Source organism: Hippopotamus amphibius, chromosome 11 (genome assembly GCF_030028045.1).
Source record: "Hippopotamus amphibius kiboko isolate mHipAmp2 chromosome 11, mHipAmp2.hap2, whole genome shotgun sequence".
NCBI classification, from domain to species: Eukaryota; Metazoa; Chordata; class Mammalia; order Artiodactyla; family Hippopotamidae; genus Hippopotamus; species Hippopotamus amphibius.
In genome coordinates this window covers 42,969,751-42,990,358 of record NC_080196.1, presented here as the reverse complement: position 1 = coordinate 42,990,358, position 20,608 = coordinate 42,969,751, and the positions used below count along the sequence as shown (strand labels likewise).

The 20,608-nt window shown below is 52.4% G+C and overlaps 2 protein-coding genes across 11 annotated transcripts; both read left to right on the top strand.

Annotated features, from left to right (window-relative positions):
* The first annotated feature begins 1,529 nt into the window (after window positions 1-1,529).
* Window positions 1,530-14,994, top strand: KIFC1 (kinesin family member C1). Of its 4 annotated transcripts, none has more exons than XM_057699176.1 (11): window positions 1,530-1,716; window positions 7,400-7,540; window positions 7,652-7,745; window positions 8,271-8,327; window positions 8,440-8,490; window positions 8,700-9,100; window positions 9,765-10,544; window positions 11,348-11,638; window positions 11,736-11,809; window positions 11,940-12,015; window positions 14,503-14,994. In XM_057699176.1, exons 1-11 carry the CDS (start codon window positions 1,705-1,707, stop codon window positions 14,992-14,994), a joined length of 2,469 nt encoding a protein of 822 aa, XP_057555159.1. In that variant the 5' UTR covers window positions 1,530-1,704. The 4 variants fall into 4 exon arrangements, with proteins under 4 accessions (XP_057555159.1, XP_057555163.1, XP_057555162.1 ...); XM_057699180.1 differs by lacking the exon at window positions 14,503-14,994 and adding an exon at window positions 14,047-14,247 and having other exon boundaries at window positions 7,403-7,540; window positions 8,274-8,327; XM_057699179.1 differs by lacking the exon at window positions 14,503-14,994 and adding an exon at window positions 14,047-14,247 and having other exon boundaries at window positions 8,274-8,327.
* PHF1 (PHD finger protein 1) lies at window positions 14,925-20,590 on the top strand. Of its 7 annotated transcripts, none has more exons than XM_057699193.1 (15): window positions 14,926-15,242; window positions 16,446-16,528; window positions 16,621-16,702; window positions 16,815-16,910; window positions 17,349-17,449; window positions 17,545-17,693; window positions 17,877-17,972; window positions 18,166-18,234; window positions 18,379-18,502; window positions 18,614-18,681; window positions 18,849-18,953; window positions 19,062-19,251; window positions 19,336-19,457; window positions 19,705-19,785; window positions 19,951-20,590. In XM_057699193.1, the coding sequence occupies exons 1-15, from the start codon at window positions 15,053-15,055 to the stop codon at window positions 20,237-20,239; spliced, it is 1,845 nt and encodes a 614-aa protein (XP_057555176.1). In that variant the 5' UTR covers window positions 14,926-15,052; the 3' UTR covers window positions 20,240-20,590. The 7 variants fall into 7 exon arrangements, 5 of the variants coding, with proteins under 5 accessions (XP_057555176.1, XP_057555178.1, XP_057555177.1 ...); XM_057699195.1 differs by lacking the exon at window positions 14,926-15,242 and adding an exon at window positions 15,370-15,589 and having other exon boundaries at window positions 16,354-16,528; XM_057699194.1 differs by lacking the exon at window positions 14,926-15,242 and adding an exon at window positions 15,371-15,589 and having other exon boundaries at window positions 16,350-16,528.
* Window positions 20,591-20,608: the final 18 nt, after the last annotated feature.

Genomic DNA, 20,608 nt, shown 5'->3' with positions numbered 1-20,608 from the left:
AGGGGATGGAAAAGATATTCCATGCAAATGGAAATCAAAAGAAAGCTGGGGGACTTCCCTGGTGGCGCAGTGGTTAAGAATCTGCCTGCCAATGCAGGGGACACAGGTTTCATCCCTGGTCTGGGAAGATCCCACATGCCGCGGAGCAACTAAGCCCGTGTGCCACAACTACTGAGCCAACGTGCTGCAACTACTGAAGCCTGCACACCTAGAGCCCATGCTCTGCAACAAGAGAAGGCACTGCAGTGAGAGTCCTCACACCACAACAAAGAACAGCCCCCACTTACCACAACTAGAGAAAGCCCGTGTGCAGCAACAAAGACCCAATGCAGCCAATAAATAAATAAATAAATAAAAAAGAAAAGAAAAGAAAGCTGGAGTAGCAATAGTCATATCAGATAAAATAGACTTTAAAATAAAAAATGTTACAAGAGACAAGGAAGGACATTACATAAAGACCAAGGGATCAATCCAAGAAGAGGAGATAACAATTATATATATGCACCCAACATAGGAACACCTCAATACATAAGGCAAATGCTAACAACTATGAAAGAGGAAATGCAAGGCAGAAATAGAGACACAGGTGTAGAGAACAAACACATGGACACCAAGTGGGGAAAGCGGGGAGGGTTGGGGGGGAATAAACTGGGAGATTGGGATACCAAATTGTACACTCTAAATATATGCTGTTTATTGTCTGTTAACTGTTATCTCAATAAAAGTTCTTAAAAAAAAAGAGATGATGCAAGTGTGCAGTTAGCCTGAAAAGCATAAAAAATATTCCATAAACGGAAGCAGTAAACCCTCCGTGGGTTCTAGGCTCGGAAAGACTCAAGCCAGTGCTCCAGCACCAGTAATAGCACTGAGGTACGCAGGTTAGGGGAGGTTAGGCGAGGAGGGTGACTGCAGAGAAAAATCCTCCTCCCCTGGGCCTCGAATCCCCACCGTCCGGCTTCCATGGAGCGCCAAGCTGTACTCAAGGTCCTTAAGTTTGGTGAGAAATGCCAAAGGGACCGCGGAATGGGCAGATTCAGCCATTCTGACATCCGCAAGAGGGATCCTGCTTCCACTTCCGGGATCAGTTCTAAGCGTGTGGGAAACGTCGCGCACCAGCCGCAATCACATCGATCCAGTCCGGGCTAACGAGTGGCTTTCCTACTGCCGCCGGTAGGGAGCGCTCGTCCGCACAGGTTCTGTTTGCGCACGCGTGATTCCTTTCCTCCAGCGTCCCCGCCCCCACACGAGTTACGTTCGGGCGGCGTGTTCCCTGCAATTTCTGACGCAGCGAGCGGCGGCCGCCAGCCTAGCGGAAGTCCAGCGCGACTCCAGCTGCAGGAGGGGTGGGGTGAGGAAAGAAAAAAGTGGAGCCGGAAGTGTGACTAACCGGCCAGCCTCCTGGGCGAGGGAAACAGGAAGGAGAAGGAGGCGGCCGGGCGGGGTGTGGCCTCGGGAGGCGGAGGGCCCTGCGATTGGTCCTCGGCTGTGACGGCGGCGACGATTGGCCCCTGAGTGCAGAGCGAGGTAAGTAGGGTGGCGGCCGTTGAAATTCAAAAGTGGCGGGTGTGACGTGGAGCTGGCAGCGCCGGAGTCCGGAGCGCGCGTGTTCTGTGTCGGGAGCGCGCGAGAGAACGCGGGTCCCGGGAACCCCGGCGCCCCGTCCTCTTATTGCGCTTCCCTGGCGTGTGTGGCACAGAGCTGGACATGGAGCCGCAGGTGAGTAGGGGCCGGCGCGGGGACAACAGCTGGCCGCCCCACCCCCAGTGTTGACGTGCCGGCCGCCAGTCCCCCCTGCCTGCGGGGCCAAGATCCGTGCGTCCCCGCACAGTGCAAAGGGATGAGGGGTGGAGCGTGGAGAAGGCAGGAGGCAGCCCCAGGAGGATGGGGGGGCACGTCGGCCTGCCTTCCCTGCGCCCGCGCTCACCTTCATGTTTGCAGGATTTCCCGTTTCGAATTCCACACTTGTCTGAACACGTTCCCGCTCGTCCTTTGCCACTCACCACTGCAGTGTGAGCTCTGAGATGACCTCTAGCTCACGGGAAATGGTGTCTGAGGCCAAATCCCTGCTGATGTCCTTTCGCGTCTTCTCTCCTCTTTGCGGCCGCTTCGGGGTGTAGGAAGAGGAGAGAGGGAATGGAGTACTCTGAACTGAAGGACTTCTCATTATCGCTCCTTCCCCAGGTTTTGCAGAGATCTCTGCTCAATGGGACTAGTTAATTTCTTCTCTCATCAGTGCCCTGCCGCCCCCCACAACCACCTACGGCCTCCCCTCTCCAGTGGAGAGAGGTGTGTTTGTGACAGTGAAAGCGGGTTGGCTTCTGGTGCCAGAAAGGGGCTCTTGCCTGAATCCTCTGTTTACTAGTATTTCACATTCAGATTTACCCAAAATCAGGTTTCGGCTTGAAGAGATACTCTTTACATCCTGCCAGCCAGAGAGTGGAGCAGTGTGATGTGACAGTGAAAAAGAATAGAAGCCTTCTCATGTTTATTGATCACGTATTTACCGAGCACCTATTATGTGCTTGGGCTGCAGCAGTGAACAAGCAGAGATCCCTGTCATCATGAAGCTGCCATTCTATGGGGAGACAGACAATATATGATAAGTAAATTATATAATGCTGTTAAGAAGGTGATAAGGGCTATGGAGAAAAGGAAAAATTTGAGCAGATTAAGAGAGGGGAGGGGAGGCCAGCTGGCAAGATAGACTGTTAAATTGGGTGGTCTTAGTAAGCTCCATTAGGAAGGTGAGAGTTGAATAAAGACTTGAAGGAGGTGAGAGAAATAGGCAAGTAGTTATTAAGATCATTCCAGGCAGAGGGAATCAGTAAAGTCCCTAGTGTTGTGTAGCAAACCCAAAATGGAGTGAGCAAGGGGGAGAGTTTGGGGAAGGGAAGTTGGGTAACGGAGAGGGGGGTGTTGAATCCATTGCTTCTTGTAGGGGCCATTGTGAAGACTTTGATTTTTTTCTCTGAGTGAGATGGGAGGCAAAGAGAGACAAAATCTGTCTTACACTTTAAGAGGACCACTCTAGCAGCTGCATTGAGATTAGACTATAAGGAAGAATGGATAGAAACAAGGAGAGCTTTTAGGAATGGGGCAGGTTTTCTCAACTTTCACATTATTGACTTCTTATGGGCGGATTGTCCTGTATGTTGTCTGATGTTTAGCAGCATTCCTGCCTTCTACCCACTAGATGACAGCAGCAACCCCCACCTAATCATGACAATCAAAGTGTCTCCAGACATTGTCAAACATCCCCTGGGGAGTAAAGTCATCCCTAGTTGAGAACCAGTGGAGTGTGATAATCCAGGTGAGAGATGGTGGCAACTTGGATCATCGTAGTAGCAGGGGAGGTGGTAACAAGTGGCCTGATCCTGGATCTATGTGGAAGGTAGGGTCGGCCACGTTGTTGTTAGATTTTGTGGTATGTGAGAGAATGAGAGGACTTTGGGTGTATTTGCTTGAGCAGCTGAAAGATGGATTTATATCAACTGAGATGGAGGAAGCTGCAAGACAGCAAGGTTGACGGAGGGTTGGATGTCAGGAGGTTAAGATTTGAATACGTTGAGTTTGACGTGTTTATTAGGCTTCCAGGTGGAGACATTGAGAAGGCCGTTCCATATGACTTCAGAGTCAAAAGTCTGGGCTAGAGACATTAGTTTGGGAGTTGTGAGCATGTGAATGGTCTTTAAAACCATAGAAGTGGCCTAGAGTGTAGATAGAGAATAGCAAGACCACTGTTAAAAGTTTGGGGAGGTGAAGAGGATCTACCAGTGAGGTAGAAAAACCAGGAGAAGATGGTCTCCCAGGAGCTAAATGAAGAGTGTATTAAGGAAGAGGGAGTGATCAGTTGTATCAAACACTGCTGATGGGTCAAGAAACACAAGATAAAGAGTTGATTTTGCAGCACAAGGTGACTTGTGACCTTGAGAGCAGTGTTGGTGGAATGGTGGGAGTGAAAGTCTGATTGGGATGGGTTTAGGAGAGAAAAACTCTTTTAGGTTGGAAGTAATAATAACATGTATTGAATACAGATTGAAATGATCCAGGAGAGAGTGAAAATGATGGTGCAGAGAGGAGAAGGAAGGGTTGCTGGAGCGCTGCTCCTGTGTGGGTGAGAGTGGGAGCGGATGCACACATGGAGGGGATGCCTTAGCAGCAGGGTATCCATCTCTGATCCTGGGAAGTGGGTCTAGGAGGGGTTCAATGAAAATCTGGTTTTATAGAAGGTTAAATGCATATGCTTATTGTGGAAAGTTGGGAGTCATCCTGTCTAGCTTTATAGATGGGAGAAAAATAAATACTGTACTCTTTGGAGTTGTCCTGAATAAACAAAGCTTTGAACACATTTTCTGAACCCACACAAATTCCAGGGAGGTAGGTCTTTAGTTGATCCACTATGGTAGTGTAGGGAGAATGAAAGGCACAGGTAATAAAAAAAATTCAGTGTTTGACCTGGAAATACTTAAAAGAAAAATTTAGTTTTCATACTACATTTGATTAAAGTGAATTGAAATCAGCATTCTTTGTGAACATTTCTGCAGGTGGCAGAAAAGAGAATGCTACTTCCTTTTTTTTTTTTCCTTTTTATTTGTATAGGAGCCAGTGGTTTGGATGTATGGCAGTTTATTTATTTAAGTATTTCCCTGCTGGGGGACATCTAATTTCATTCCTTGAAAAATATATTGAGGGATTTCTCTGGAAGTCCAATGATTAGGACTCCGCGCTTTCACTGCCTGGGGCGTGGGTTTGATCCCTGGTCGGAGAACTAAGATCCCAGCAAGCCGCTCGGCACAGCCAAAAAGTAAAAAAAAAAAAAAAATATTGAGTCCTACCATGTAGCAGACATTGTACTAAGCACTCTGGTTCTATAGCTGTGAACAAAACAGACAGGTTCTTGTCATGCTCACAGTCTAATGTCTAATGTAAGGAAAGATAATAAACTAAAATTTTAAAAACCAGTATATCAAACTGTTTCAAGAGTTTTCTCTTTAGTGATGTTCTGTGAACATCCTTGAATATATCTTTGTATCACAAGTAGCTCAACCTCATTTTCCCAAAGTTGAACTTGGCATCTCTTAAAAATTAGCCCTTCAGGTGCTCTCGGATCTCTCCATATTATTTCTTACAACTGCATGTGAATCTACAATGATTTTAAAATGAGAAGTTTAAAAAGTGTAATTAAAAAACAAAACAAACCCAGCTTTTCCTCCTGTGATCTTGGGAACCAGGGAAAGCTTCTTGGAGTCAGCCTGGACTCCATCTCCTTCACTGCCTGACCTCTAGCTACCTGCAAGCCAGCTCTGCTTAACCCTCAAACTCTTAGGACATCCCCTCTCAACTGAGTTCCATGAGAATTAAGCTCTAATGCCCTAAAGCATCCTTTGTATCTAATGAATTAACTTCTCTCTTAGGCACCTAGAATGGTAAGAGCTGTTTTTTTATATTCTTGGGAGAATTGAGAAAATAGATCATTTTCTGTAGAGCGTAATCCTCTTGTACCCCAGTTTGGAAAGGCTGCCCTAGAAAGAAAGCTCTGGGCAGGCAGGGACTTTACATTCATTACTCTCACCCCGGGGCCTAGAACAGCGTCTGGTCCAGAGCAGTCGTTCAACAAATCTAGTGTGACAAATCCTTATTGAATGGATGAATGAAGGAATGATGTCATCCCTCTGCTGTGATAACCCTCATCTTCTATTTCCATTCATTCTTTGCATTGTGCACAGATCACTTTTTCAGTACAAATCGAGTCATACTATTCTCTTGATTAAAAGTCATCAGGGTCCCTCTTGCCTTCAGTAGACCCCAGACTCCTTATCATGCCTGCAGTCTTTCCCTTCTGCCTCTGTTCTCCTCTCCCCATCTTCTGTGCACATCCCTGTGTTCAGTTGAACAGAATAATTTGTCAGTCCTCACACGTCCCTCTCCTTGCGTTCTGCCTAGAATGATCCTTCTTGGCCCAAGCCCATCAAGCCAACTCTTTCTCATCCTCAAGGCTCGGCCTAAAAATACTTCATAGAATTGTGTTGGACACTCTCCCCATCTAAACTGGATGCCCACCCCCTCCTTTGGGATCCTTTTATGATACCACTCAGTAAAGATTTAGTCATCTCTTTAAATGCTTCCCTTGCCTACTGTCCTATGACCATCTTGAGGGCAGGGACCACGTCTGTTACTCCAGAATCCAGATCATTTCCTGGCATGTAAGAGGCACTTTGTAAATATTGAATGAATGAAATAAACTGAAGGGCAGGGAGATACTGGCCTTGGAATTAGTAGTTACTTACAGTGAAAATTAGAAGTTGATCTATACATGGTGCTTTTCTGATGGTTGGATAGGAGTAGGGTGACTATCTGTCCTGGTTTGCATAGGAATGACCTGGTTTTAGCACTGGAATCCTGTGTCCCAAGAAACCTCTCAGTCCTTGGCAAACCAGAATGATTGGTCACCCTACGTAGGAGTAACCATAGGGTGGGCATGATCCCCAGGCACTGAACTGGGCTGCTTAGAGGAGAGGATCTTCCTTTCTTTCTCGTGCGCTCACCTCATACCTGTACTTTGGTGGTCTGCAAACTGGTCATGCTGCTACTTCCTTGTCTTCCCCATGCAAGTCAGCCTACTCTCACCTCATTATTATTATTTATAGTAATAATAAGCTCTTTCCTATATTTTTCACATTCCTTTTCAGAAGCTGTATCTGGCTCTCCACGTATGCAGGGCTAAAGCCTAAACTCCTTGGCTTGGCATCAGTGCTCTATGAGACAGTGTAATCTAGTGGTTACAAACATGGCCTCCAGAACTAGACTGTCTAGATTCTAACCCTGGCTCTGCCTTTTATTCACTGATGACCTCAGACCAGCTAGTTTACCTCTCAGGGCCTTCCTTCCCTGATCTGCAAAATGAGGCTAATAGCGCCTCCTCAGTGGGCTGTGAGGTTTAAGTCAGTTGATACAGATAAAGCATTTGAAACAATTCCTAATAAATGTTACCTGCTCCTCCCACCCAGTCTTCAGCCTTATCTATCTTCCAACTCTCTCCCTCCTTTATGATCTCAGCTCTCACTAAAAGGGCCTAGTGGCTTCCCAGCCATACCATGTGCAAGCTTAAGGTTTTGCCTTCCAAAATGAGTGTTCCTTTTCCCTGCTTCTTAAAGTACTGCCCTTAAAGTTAGCTGAAGTCCAGCATCTGCCCAGCTTTTCCCCTAGGGATTGTGTTGTGACCCACCCCTCTCCATGGTTTTTAGCTGGCACATCATCTGTGAGCCTTGGTTTTCTAGCACAAGAGGTACTCAAATAATGCTTGTTAGTGGTGATGAGAATTAGGCTGGGGAGTCATAAAGGGGAGTTCTTGGGACATTTGGGCCCCAGGGTGTTGTCTGAAGGGTCTCTCTCTTCCCAGCAGAGGTCCCCCTTGTTGGAAGTGAAGGGGAACGTAGAGCTGAAGAGACCCCTGGCCAAGGCCCTTTCCCGGCTGCCACTTCCAGGAAGCAGGCTGAAGAGGGGGCCTGACCAGATGGAGGAGGCCTTGGAGCCTGAGAAGGTGAGCTGGGTTTGGAAACCCATGTACGTGTGTGTATGTGCGTGTGTGTGCACGCAAAACCATCAGGGAGGGTAACAATGGACCCCACCCCCCATCCTTGTCTTTCCCTAGAAAAGGACACGAGGCCTGAGCACCAAAGTTGCTACGTCCCGCCCCAGAGCAGCGGCCCTCACCACCTTGCCAAAGACACAAGGCCAGACCACAGGTGGGCTCCAGGGCTGGACAGAGACCCAGGGCACAAAGTCCAGTTCTCTTCAACTCACTTCTTTCTTTTTCTTTTCTTTCAGTCGTAGCTTATTTTGAATAGGTAATGTGTTTCACTTGTCTCAAAATTCCAAAGACACAAAAGTTGTCACACAGTGAAGAATCTCCCTCCTGCCCATGTTCCCCAGCCACCCAGTCCCCCTCCCCAGAGGCAACTGTGAGTCCCTCCAGGGATGTTCTGTGGGTTTGCACGCAAATATGGGCGTGTTCCCCAACACGTTTTACACACATGCTAGCGTACTTTACACGTGGTTCTGCCCCCCTGCTCTTTCTGCTTGTCTTGGTCCAACTTGTTTCTTGGCTTGTTGGTCCTAGGAAGGGTATCTCTAGGAGTTGGTCAGACGTAGGGAAAGAGGGAAGTTATCTTACTTCGAATCCTCTGAAAAAGCAATTCCTCTGCCTTCGGCCCAGCCAGAGTATGTGCCAGCCTAAGTCATGAGTCTGCTCTTCCTCTCTCTCGTCTCAGCAGTGCCGAAAGTCCCCAGGAAGACAGGACCCCGCTGTTCCACAGCTAATGCCACAGGTAGTGGCGCTTAAGATCTGGGGCCGGGAAGGGACTGGGGGGAAAGGGGAAAGGATGGAGGTGGAGGGACCCTGGTGCTGTAATTCCTTATGTCACCTCCCCAATTCTCTAGTGCTGAAGAATCAGAAGCCAGGCCCTGCTGTTCCTGCCCAGAAGCCTGGCAGTAGGTGACAAATATAATTGTTGGGTGAGAGGCTGGGATGGGGAAGAGGAGGTGGTGAATACCCAGAAAAATCCTTTTGGTCTCTTCCCTGTCTGAAGGAGAAGGAGATGGAGCGTCAGGTGTGGAGGCCCTAAAGGCTAGGAGGGAGGGGAGACAGAGAGACAGAGCCAAGACTTCCCTGACCTTTGTCTTTTCTATGCCCATCTTAGCAACAGCTGCTCCTCCCATGGTGGGAGGGAAGAAACCCAGTAAACGTCCGGCCTGGGATTTAAAGGGTCAGTTATGTGACCTAAACGTAGAGCTGAAATGCTGCCGTGAGAGGACTCAGATGCTGGACCAGGAGAACCAAGAGCTGCGGGACCAGCTTAGGGAGGCCCAGCAACAGGCCACGGCTCTGGGGGCAGAGCGCAGGACACTGGAAGAGGAGTTGGCCAGGGTGCGGGCCCAGGCCGAGCAGGGCCAGCGGGAGCTGGGGAACCTGAGTGCCCGGGTCCTGGAGCTGGAAGAGCGGCTGGGCACTCAGGAGGGCTTAGTGCAAGAGCTCCAGAAAGAACAGCTGAGATTGCAGGAGGAGCGGAGGGGACTGGCAGCCCAGCTGGAGGAGCAGGAGGTAAGGGCTCGCTTCTCGCCAAATGCTGACCCTTTCTGGGTTGTCCAGAAGTTGCTTTGGGCTTAGAATCCCTGACTGCCTTTCTCCAGCAGTATACCTCCATCCCCTCCCCTGCTCCCCCTCAGCCCACCCCCACCCATTCCTGACTTTGTCTTGCTTTCTACCCCAATTGACCCTATCCTGACTCTGTTTCTGTAGCTCCCCCTGGGTCTGTGTCACCTCTACTTCTCCACCCCCTTTCTTCTTTCTCTCTTTTTGATAAAAATCCCGATGCATTCTCTCACCCTCTTCTCATCCATTTGACTCCTTGGTGAGCACCAACTAGATTGCGTTACTTGCAGTCTCTCAAATGACTCGATTCTCAATTCAGGGCATTTTGCATATGCATGTCCCTCTTTATGGAATATTCTTTCCGCACTCCATCTTTCTCTTGGTTCACTCCCATGCTTTTGGGTGTCAGCCTAGATATTGTTCTTGTGCCTCTTCTGGATGATCCCGTAGCCCTCCTTATCTAGTACCATGATTCCTATTTTCTTATCTCTTTCTTTATCAGACTGTGAAGTCCTGGGGGGCAGGGACCAGCCCATCTCCCACCCCCCATCCCTTCATAACTTTCTTATTCTTGGTTGCATCTCACCTTCTGTGTCTGCTCTGTTCTGGACAGAGGAGGCTACAGGCATCAGAAACTGCTCTGTCGGGCAGCCAAGCGGAGGTGGCATCTCTGCACCAGGAGACTGCAGCCCAGGCGGCCTTACTGGCTGAGCGGGAAGAACGTCTGCATGGGCTCGAGATGGAGCGCCGGCGGCTACACAACCAGCTGCAGGAACTCAAAGGCAACATCCGTGTATTCTGCCGGGTCCGCCCTGTCCTTCCAGGGGAGTCCACCCCACCCCCTGGCTTCCTCCTATTTCCCTCTGGCCCTGGTGGGCCCTCTGACCCTCCAACCCGCCTCAGCCTCTCCCGGTCTGACGAGCGGCGTGGGACCCTGAGTGGGGCGCCTGCCGCCCCCACCCGCCACGACTTCTCCTTTGACCGGGTATTCCCACCAGGGAGTGGACAGGATGAAGTGTTTGAGGAGATCTCCATGCTTGTCCAGTCAGCCCTGGATGGCTACCCAGTATGCATCTTTGCCTACGGCCAGACAGGCAGTGGCAAGACCTTCACCATGGAGGGTGGGCCTGGGGGAGACCCCCAGGTGGAGGGGCTGATTCCTCGGGCTGTGCAGCACCTCTTCTCCGTGGCCCAGGAGCTAAGTGGCCAGGGCTGGACCTACAGCTTCGTGGCAAGTTACGTAGAGATCTACAACGAGACTGTCCGAGACCTGCTGGCCACTGGGACGCGTAAGGGCCAGGGGGGTGAATGTGAGATTCGCCGGGCAGGGCCGGGGAGCGAGGAGCTTACTGTCACCAACGCCCGATATGTTCCCGTCTCCTGTGAGAGAGAGGTAAGTGCTGAGGGGCACTAGGCCTGGACACAGGAGGCGCGGGTAGGGTGACAAGGATGGAGGTGGATGAGCCGGGGCAGGAGAATGCTGAGGATGAGAAAGGGTGTGGTGAGGGGAGGTTGCATGTTCAGTTTTGGCTGATGGGCTGTGAGGTGCACCTGCCTGCATGGAACCAAGGAGTGGAGAGAAGTGATGCGCCTGCCGAAGCGCGTGCCACTGGGCCCTGCCTGTTGGCGCTCAGGCCTCACCTCCACCCACTCTTCTTGCTCAGTTCACAACATCCGTGCTGGCCTCCTGGCCTCCTGGCTATTCCTCAGCCCGCTCATCACACACTCGGATCAGAAGGGCCTCTGCACCTGCTGTCTCCTTTGCCTCAACATTACTCTTCCTCTCCCAGAAGGACTTGCTTCCTCGCTGCCTTAAGATTTTAAGGCATTGAGGCCATCCCTGGCCATCCTTTGTTGTTGTTGTTTTTTACTTTTGGCCACACCGTACAGCTTGTGAGATCTTAGTTCCCCAACCAGGGATTGAACCTGGACCCCAGAAGTGAAAGCACACGGTCCTAAGCACTGGAATGCCAGGGAATTCCCGCTGGCCATCCTTTCTTTCTACAACTGCAGCCCTCACCCTCACCGTTTTATTTTACTGCTTAGTACTCTCAGACACACTATGTATTTTACTTTTTCGCTGGCTAGAAAAAAAGCACCAAGAGGGCAGGTGCTGAGTCTTGCTCATCGCCATACCTGACCTGGTTATGTACTGACCTCTGCCTGTCTTTGCCTCTTGCTGCTCCCCATCCCCAGGTGGAGGCCCTGCTCCATCTGGCCCGCCAGAACCGAGCTGTCGCCCGCACAGCCCAGAACGAGCGGTCATCGCGCAGTCACAGTGTGTTCCAGCTGCAGATCTCTGGGGAGCACACCGGCCGAGGCCTGCAGTGCATGGCCCCCCTCAACCTTGTGGACCTGGCTGGGAGCGAACGGCTAGACCCTGGCTTAGCCCTTGGCCCTGGGGAGCGGGAACGCCTTCGGGAAACACAGGCCATTAACAGCAGCCTGTCCACACTGGGGCTGGTCATCATGGCCTTGAGCAACAAGGTAGGAATGGGGGTGGGGGGCCGTGGAACCCTGGGAGGGGTTGGGGCTGGCCGTGCCCCAACCCTGTCCTAACTACCTGTCCCTCTCAACCCTCTAGGAATCCCACGTGCCTTACCGGAACAGCAAGCTCACCTACCTGCTGCAGAACTCTCTGGGCGGCAGCGCTAAGATGTGAGTGGAAGGGGTGGGCTGGGAACCACAATGTCGGGGTCAGGGTGGGGGAGGTGACACAGTGGAAACCTGGTCCAGTCTCTGCCCAGCCACTGATGCTGGGGCTTGGCCCCCTCTCTTCTCTCCACAGGCTCATGTTTGTGAACATTTCCCCCCTAGAAGAGAATGTTTCCGAGTCCCTCAACTCCCTACGCTTTGCCTCCAAGGTGCGATCACAACCAATCCCATCCCTGTCAGGCCTTCTGGTGATCATACGCTTCTCCACCCAATCCTGTTGTCCTTTAGGCCAGGGGGCACGTTCATCCAGAAAGGATGTACATTTGCCAGGCATCTGGGACATTACCTACCTGGATCCTTTTTTTCTTTTTCTTTCTTTCTTCTTCTTCTTCTTTTTTTTTTTTTTGATTAACGAAACAGCCTCAGGATTATTCCCCACCAGCACAGAGCGCATCCCGTTATTTTTATGTCTGCCTAGGACTCCCCTGTGTGGATGCACTGAAGTTTATCCACCAGTTCCCTCTACTGGACACTTGGATTGTTTCCACCCTTTTACTATTACAAACAAGGCCACATTGACTATCCTTGTACATATTTTATATTTGTTCAGTTACATCTATCTAGGGAGAGATTCCTTGAAATGGAATTCCTGGATCAAAGATGTACAGGTTTTTCAGACTGTTCCAAATAGTGTGAGTTCAGGCTCCAATCCCCATGAAGGTCAGCTGTGTCCATGGCCATGAATTCTCTAGGAGACTTAAGCTCCCTCTACTAGAGTTAAGTCAGGAAGTTTCTTTACTGTCTGCCTCCAGAGGGTAATTTTTTCCTCTAGTTACTCGTTTTCCCTACAGTGTGTTCTGGCTTTATTCAGGGACTCTGATCATGCATGCCCCTCTGCACTTTTGCTGCCATGGAAGTAGTCAGCCACCTTAGCACCCTGCCCTGGTCTTCTGCTTTAATCAGGATTTCCCTTGCTATCAACATTAACACCCAACAACATGAACTCTTTAATATCCTCTAACACCCAGTTTATATTAAATTTCCCAATCATCTCAGAAATGCCTTTTATACATTAGGTTTGTTCTGATCAGGATCAAAGCAAGGGCCACCCATTTCATTTGGTCTCTTGAGTTTCTTTTAATCTATAATAATCTCATCCTCTTTTATAGCATTTAGTTCTATAGGACAAATGACCCTACTTTGGCTGGTTGTTTCCTCTTTCCTCCACAATTTTTGTTTTCTTTAGTTAGATTTAGAGGTTGACTTGAATCAGGTTTAAATTTCTTGGCAAGAAAATTTAGATAGTGTGATACAGTTTCTATTGCATCCTCTCAGGAGGCACCTGCTATCTACTTGTTCCACTCCCCACCCTGCACCCCAGTTGTTCCACTTTTAATGATATAAAAATTGATGATTGGATTTGGGTATTGTCAGCCTGATCTATCCATTTAAAAACTCCCTATCAACCTTTTCCCCTAGTGATTTAATCAAGGCTGCTATCTGGATCTATTAGGGAATTTTTAAATGGTGATTTTCTAATTTTCTCAATTGTTCTACATTCATTAATCATGATTCTTCTATAAAGAACTCCCCCTTGCCATCTATGTGGTTATCAGTTTTCAGTATTATAAGTTGGTATCCTGGCAGCTTCCCAAGGTGACCAGTGACTTTTTATCCAGGAGGTAACATTTTACAGATGCTTGTACTTTTGGTATATATCCGTTGCAGTCATTATTATTTCGGATGCTCAAATTGCCCATCTTTGGCCAGTGGAAGCTCCAACTTGGCTCCTGTGTCCTTTAGTCAGGTCCCCAGGAGTCTTTACTCCAGATCCATCTTGTATATTTCAGGCCCTAGACTTGGAATCATTAATTTTCCAAAGAGCCTTGGTTCCTAAATGTGTGTTGTTGTTTTATCTAGCTTATTAAGCATTAGTGGTGGGAGGGCTTTGTCTAGTCCGAGGTACTGCTAGAAACCGAAGCTCCTCTGTCTCTCTGCTCCTGTGGGTGGGTGGGGGGTGCTTCTGTCCCTTCTCAAAGCCTTTCCTCTTCTTCCAGACCTAGTGTGCCTAGTGGGCATGGGAGAACTGAGACCATCCTGAACCTGCTTTCAGAACCCTTATTTCAGGATTCTCTGAGGGCAGCACTAATACTGGGGTTTGGAGGTGATATGGGAAACACTGTTCTTTTGGTTACTCCAAGAACTTTTTTATCCTGTTTGTCTAAACTCCCTGCCCGCAGGTGAACCAGTGTGTTATTGGTACTGCCCAGGCCAACAGGAAATGAAGACGGATCTAGATTGTGTGTGTGTGTGTGTGTGTGTGTGTGTGTGTGTGTGTTTGACACACGGGGAATGGGGGGGCGTTGGGGGTGCTTTATTGGGAGGGGGGCGCTGTGATACCTGGGCCCATCAAATAAAGAAGAGAATTTTTTGTTGTTTTTTTTTAAATAAAGGTTTTATTAGCAGTTGCCCAATAGGGGAGATATTTTTCTTATCTTTAAAGATGGGAACTGTGGATCTTCCATTCTGCCAAGCAGTTGTGTTTCGCGGGGTGAGGGCTTCGGCTTTTCTCCCTAACAGGCCATCCCCAGAGTCGGATGGCCTCCAGCTCCCATACCCTGCCTCCGTCGTCCACGTCTAGGAGGTGTGCCCACTAGATATCCACTGCCATTAGTCCTGTTTCCGCTTTGCTACAGGCCACCCCAGCTCGGGGCAGGAACTCTTCTGGAGAGTGTGGGAAGGTAGGAACCCGAGCCCAGGGGCAGAGCCGGCGCGCCCTCCCACAAACTGCTGGCTCTTTCCTCCCGCTCTTTCCCTGCCTTCCCATTCGAACCGCCTGGGCCGGCCCCGCCCGCTGCCCATTGGCTGGCTCTCGGCGGCGTCACCGCCTCGGTATTAGCCCCCCTGGTCCGTGGACCCGCCTTGAAAGCGCGGGGCGGTACGCACGCCCTGGCTCCCTCGCGCCAACCGCCGAGGGCCGCCGCCCGGTAAAGGAGGGGGTGGGTCCTCCCAGGTGCCGCGCGCGCGGGAGGGGTCACGCGTGCGCACTAGCGCGGCGGCGGTGGGCGGGGGGGCAACTAGCCACGGGGAGGGCGGGGCCGGGGCAAAGGCGGGAGGAGGGCGGGGCACTCGAGGGAGGAGGGCGTGGCGGGGGCAATGGGAAGGGTGAATGGAGGGTGGGGTCGTGAACTGGGGCTGGGGGGCGGGACTTGGAATGACCCTGAAGGTTGCGGGGGCAGTTAACGGATGTGGCATGGGGTGGGGGCCAGGCCAGAGGCCGGCGGCCGAGAGCGGGGATTCCCACCTGCCCAGCGAGCAGGTCTCCCTTTGGAGGAAGGGGCTGCGGGGAATCCCCTCTCCCGCCGGGTCCGACCGTCCGCCGGCCCCATCGGCCAAGAAGCCGCCGCTTGCTCGGCGCCCTCCAGGCCTGTTGGAGGTGAGGGAGGTGGGGTGAGGTGGTGCCCGCCCCCCTACCCCGGCTCCTCCTTCCCCCCGGTCCTCCCCTCCTACCACCCTCCCCCCGAGCCGGTTTGTCCCTCCTCTCCCCTCCCCTCCCCTCTCCTCCTCTCCTTCCCCTCGCCGCCTCCTCCTGCCGCTGCCGCTGCTTTGGCTGCTGCGTCATACGCCCCAGAGCCGCCGGGACGGAGGGGCTGGGCCTGGGGACCCCCCGGTCTCTGCCTGCACGCCCCCCGACGCCCAGACGTGCCCCCCCCCGCGCGGGGGGTTCGCCTCGGTCTCCTACGTCTGCCTCTGCCCGGCTCCCGGCGGCCCCAGCTGTCACTGGTAAGGAGGCGGCGGGAGGCGCCTGTGGGGGGGCAGGGAGCCGGGGGTCGGCGCGCAGGGCGCGGGCGGGAGAGCCGCGCCGCCCGGGCATCGGGTCGGGCTGGGCTGGGCCGGGCCGACTCAAGTCCCCTCTCGGACTCGCCGTCATGGGGAGTAGAGACCGGGACTGGGACACGCCCCCCTCCCGGGGCACTCAGGGAAGTTATCTAACCCGGGGGCAGGGAGCCCCGAATTTGAGGGTGACCTGACATAACCTGGCACCAAGATGATTGTTCTGAATGAGACACGCGGGCCCGGCGAACAACCGTTTCCACTCTGGAAAACATCTCCAGGAAAAGCTCCCAAAACACACGTCTGGGAAATAGCACCCCAATTATGATACCTCTAAACATCAGTACAGGGTGGCAGTAGAAACTGAGTAGTAACCTTTGCCTCTGCAACCATCTTTTCTGCTAAAACCTCAAGGCCAGGATATAGCATCCCAGGGGAGCTCTGGAAGCTGGGAAACTAGAGAACTAGGTTGGGACGGGGCGGGGGGGGTGGGGGGGGCAGAGGTAGGGAGAAGAGAGCCAGTGGTGATCCTGCTGGGAGAGCTGGAGTAAAGCAGCTCGGGAGGGGTGCCCAGTGGCTTCCTATCCAGGTGTCTCAGGGAAATGAGACCGGAGGCACGCCTGCTTGACTCCTTGACAGAAAAATAGGCAAAGGGAATAGGGACTAGTTCCTCAATATTCATAACTTTCTCCACCCATCTCACTTCTAGCTAGGCCCCCCCAGGATGCAATGGCACAGCCCCCCCGGCTGAGCCGCTCTGGTGCCCCCCCACTTTGGGACCCAGCTTCCCCTGCTCCCACCTCAGGCCCCAGGCCTCGACTTTGGGAGGGTCAAGATGTGCTGGCCAGGTGGACAGATGGGCTGCTATATTTGGGGACCATCAAAAAGGTAAGACCTTTGACCTCTGATCTGTCACCTTTTCCTCATTTCCCTTATCTAGTTCTAACTTCCATTTGATCTTTTGTGCTCACCCATTCCAGGTGGACAGTGCTCGAGAGGTGTGTCTGGTCCAGTTTGAGGATGATTCCCAGTTTCTGGTTCTATGGAAAGACATCAGCCCTGGTGAGAGGCCTGAGAGCTTGCATCCCATGGAAAACAGAAACTTGGCATTGGGGTGGGGGGAGCGTACAGAAAGGGATTAAGGACAGGCCCCCTGACACTGTGTTCCTCACAGCTGCTCTCCCTGGGGAGGAACTCCTCTGCTGTGTTTGTCGCTCTGAGACTGTGGTCCCTGGGAACCGGCTGGTCAGCTGTGAGAAGTGTCGCCACGGTGAGAGGGCAGGATACCCGAATGGTCCAGCTTGCCCTGGGCCTTCCAAGCTGCCTCTGACCCTTCCCTCCAGCACTGGTCTTTTTACAACCTGTCCTGGCCTGAGTCCCCAAGTTACTGCTCTGGCCAGTCTCCTCAACCCTGTAACCTCACTCCCTTCCAACACAGAGAGGCAGCCATGGGATGGGGTGTGTGAGCTCTGCAGGCAGAGGGTAGTTCAAATATATGCTTTTCTACCCATATGACCTTGGGCAAGTCCCCTAAACCTCTATAAACCACAGTTGCCTCACCTGTTTTTAAAATAAAGGTAATATACCCACCCCAGCAGGACCATGGTCAAGAATGAATCGAGATGGGTAAGACTCCTCCTGTTCCAATACCTAGCACACAGGTATGCAACACAATAAGTGGTCTGCTGTCAATATTATCGTTACTCAGCTTATCACCAGGACTGCCACGTTCCGAGGGCCCCAGCCCCTGGAGAGGGAGAGGGCACATCCTGGGTCTGCCGCCAGTGTGTCTTTGCCATCGCCACCAAGGTAAAGACAACTTCCTGTGGGAGCCTCCCACCCCCAGCCTCTCCAAGCCCTTCCTTCCCCCACCCCCTGAGGCCACCTGCCTGTTCCACCTGCAGAGGGGAGGTGCACTGAAGAAGGGCCCCTACGCCCGGGCCATGCTGGGCATGAAGCTCTCCCTGCCATATGGACTAAAGGGATTGGACTGGGACGCTGGGCATCTGAGCAACCGGCAACAGAGCTACTGTTACTGTGGTGGCCCTGGGGAGTGAGTAGTGAGGGGCAGGGCTTAGGGAATAAGTGATTGGGGGTGGGGGGGTGAATCCCAGGAAATGAAGGAGAAAGAACAGGGTGGCTGGTGGGAGTGCTGAAGGGGTGGAAGGTGGTGAGCAGGGTTTTAGGCAGTTAAGGAGGGGTGTTAGGGGTTCGCTGGTTCTGTGATTCCCCTCAGGTGGAACCTGAAGATGCTGCAGTGCCGGAGCTGCCTGCAGTGGTTCCATGAGGCCTGCACCCAGTGTCTGAGCAAACCCCTCCTTTATGGGGACAGGTGAGCCTGGGCAGTCTCTCCAGGAGCTCTGCTCCACCCACACTATCCCCTGCCCTCCCATCCCAGACCAGGTCTCTTTGCAACCTTGGAAGCTTTGCTTACCTGTTGGCCCTGTCCTTGCTCGGGAGTGCCCCCCCAACATGGCATAGTTTTCCTGTAAAAGGTGTGTTTTCTCTCTCTTGCCCATGTTCAGGTTCTATGAGTTTGAATGCTGTGTGTGTCGGGGGGGCCCTGAGAAGGTCCGGAGGCTGCAGCTTCGCTGGTGAGCTGGATGGGGCACGACCTCAGTGTAACTCCTCCCTCAACACCCCCAGTTTTTCACCTTACAGGCCCCAGCCCTCCACCTCAGAACATCCCTTGGCTTTTGTAACCCTTCCACCACTTTGACAAGTCAATGTTTTTCCAGGGTGGACGTGGCACATCTTGTCCTCTACCACCTCAGCGTTTGCTGTAAGAAAAAATACTTTGATTTTGACCGTGAGATCCTCCCCTTCACCTCTGAGAATTGGGACAGTTTGCTCCTTGGGGAGGTAAGGGGTAGTGAAGCTCTTGGGGGTCAGGGTGGACCAGGGAGACATGGAGAAAAGGGGGAAGGAGAGAATCACTGTTCCTCTGACCTCATTTTCCTTCCCCTCCCCCAGCTCTCAGACACCCCCAAGGGAGAACGTTCTTCCAAGCTCCTCTCTGCTCTCAACAGCCACAAGGACCGGTGAGTTAGAGGGAGGCTCAGAAAGAGATGGAGATATGCACGTGGCAGCCTGAGAGGGGAGGGGCTGCAGCCCACCTGGAGCATACCTCCAAAAAGGATGGAGTAATGGCATAGGAGGGTCCCTTTTCTACAGCACTGACCCTGTATCATTTCTCTCCTCACCCCAGTTTCATTTCAGGGAGGGAGATTAAGAAGAGGAAATGCTTGTTTGGTCTCCATGCTCGGATACCTCCCCCTGTGGAGCCCCCTACTGGAGATGGAGCCCCCACCAGGTCACTGGTCCAGGGGGGATGGGGAAGTTCTCAGGGTGCATTTATGGAAAAGGGGAGGTCTTTGGGGTGTCCGGGAGGGGGCTGGGGGGATAAGGAGGCCTCTTACAGCTTCCCTTCAGGGCAGGGCCCTGGGGGAGGGGTCTCACGTCCCCTGGGGAAGCGCCGGAGGCCGGAGCCAGAGCCCCTGAGGAGGAGGCAGAAGGGGAAAATGGAGGAGCTGGGGCCACCCTCAGCAGTGCGCAACCAGCCCGAGCCCCAGGAGCAGAGGGAGCGGGCTCGTCTGCAGAGGGCACTGCAGGTACAGGGGCACGGTCACCCCGTGGGGCAAGCGGTGGTGTGGGAAGGAATCAAGGATTATCTCTCAGTCCCTTGCTCCTTTTAGGCCTCAGTGTCTCCACCACCCTCCAGCCCTAACCAGAGTTACCAGGGCAGCAGCGGCTACAACTTCCGACCCACAGATGCCCGCTGCCTGCCCAGGTCAGTGAGCCTCCTCCCTCCAGCCAGGTGTGCTCCCTTGGAACTTCTCTTCCAATCGTCTACATCTTCTGGACTTTCTCACCCAGAATTCTTTTCCCTCTCTCCATTGGCTGCCCACTTGTTTTCCTAGAGAGACTTTCAGAGCCAGTGTCTGCTCCCCAGTATTCTGGGGACAGGGGTTCCTTGAGGGTACTGTTTGAACTCTGCCCTTCTCAGGGGGAGAGGGTCCTGTTCCCCTGCTTTGGGTCCTGACTTTCCCCCTCCCCAACCCCAGCAGTCCCATCCGGATGTTCGCTTCCTTCCACCCCTCTGCCAGCACCGCAGGGACCTCTGGGGATGGTGAACCCCCAGACAGGTGAGATTCTACTCCTTTACCTGTGATACCTCTGTGCTCTACACCTTTGTGCTCTTAAGTTACTTGGTCTCTAACCATATTTTTTGTTTCTCTGATCCACACATGGTCTCCATTTCTGGTCAGTCCTTATCTCCGTCTGGACTGACAATTGCCTTCTCTCCCTAGGTCACCCCTGGAACTTCACATTGGTTTTCCCACAGACCTTCCTAAAAGTGCCCCCCACTCGATGACAGCCTCATCTTCCTCAGTCCCAGCCCCCTCCCCAGGTCTTCCTAGACGCTCAGCACCCCCTTCTCCCCTGTGCCGTAGTCTGTCTCCTGGGACTGGGGGAGGAGTCCGAGGTGGGGTCGGTTACCTGTCCCGAGGGGACCCTGTCCGGGTCCTTGCTCGGAGAGTACGGCCTGATGGCTCTGTGCAGTACCTGGTTGAGTGGGGAGGTGGGGGCATCTTCTGAACAGCCTGCCTCTGCCCACTTACTTCCCCATTCATACACAGCGGCACTTTCATACCCTGACCTCTGACCTCACCTACAGCTGGGATGTACCTTGGGTGGTACGGGGTACTTCTCCCTACTGCCCAGGCAGGAATCCAGGTGGGGGGTTGGGGAAGAGGCTCTCTCTTCTCTGCTCCCTTCATGATTCCTGACCCTTCCCTCATCCCTCTTCCCATTTCCTTTGATGTTATTTTGTTACAGCTTTTTAAATTTTTAAAATTATTTAACCCCTGGGGACGGGAGACTGAGGAGGGGAGGATGATAAAGGATCCTGGGCTCTGTATCATTGAAATAAAGATAAATAAACAAACTTAGCAGCCCTGAGTCATT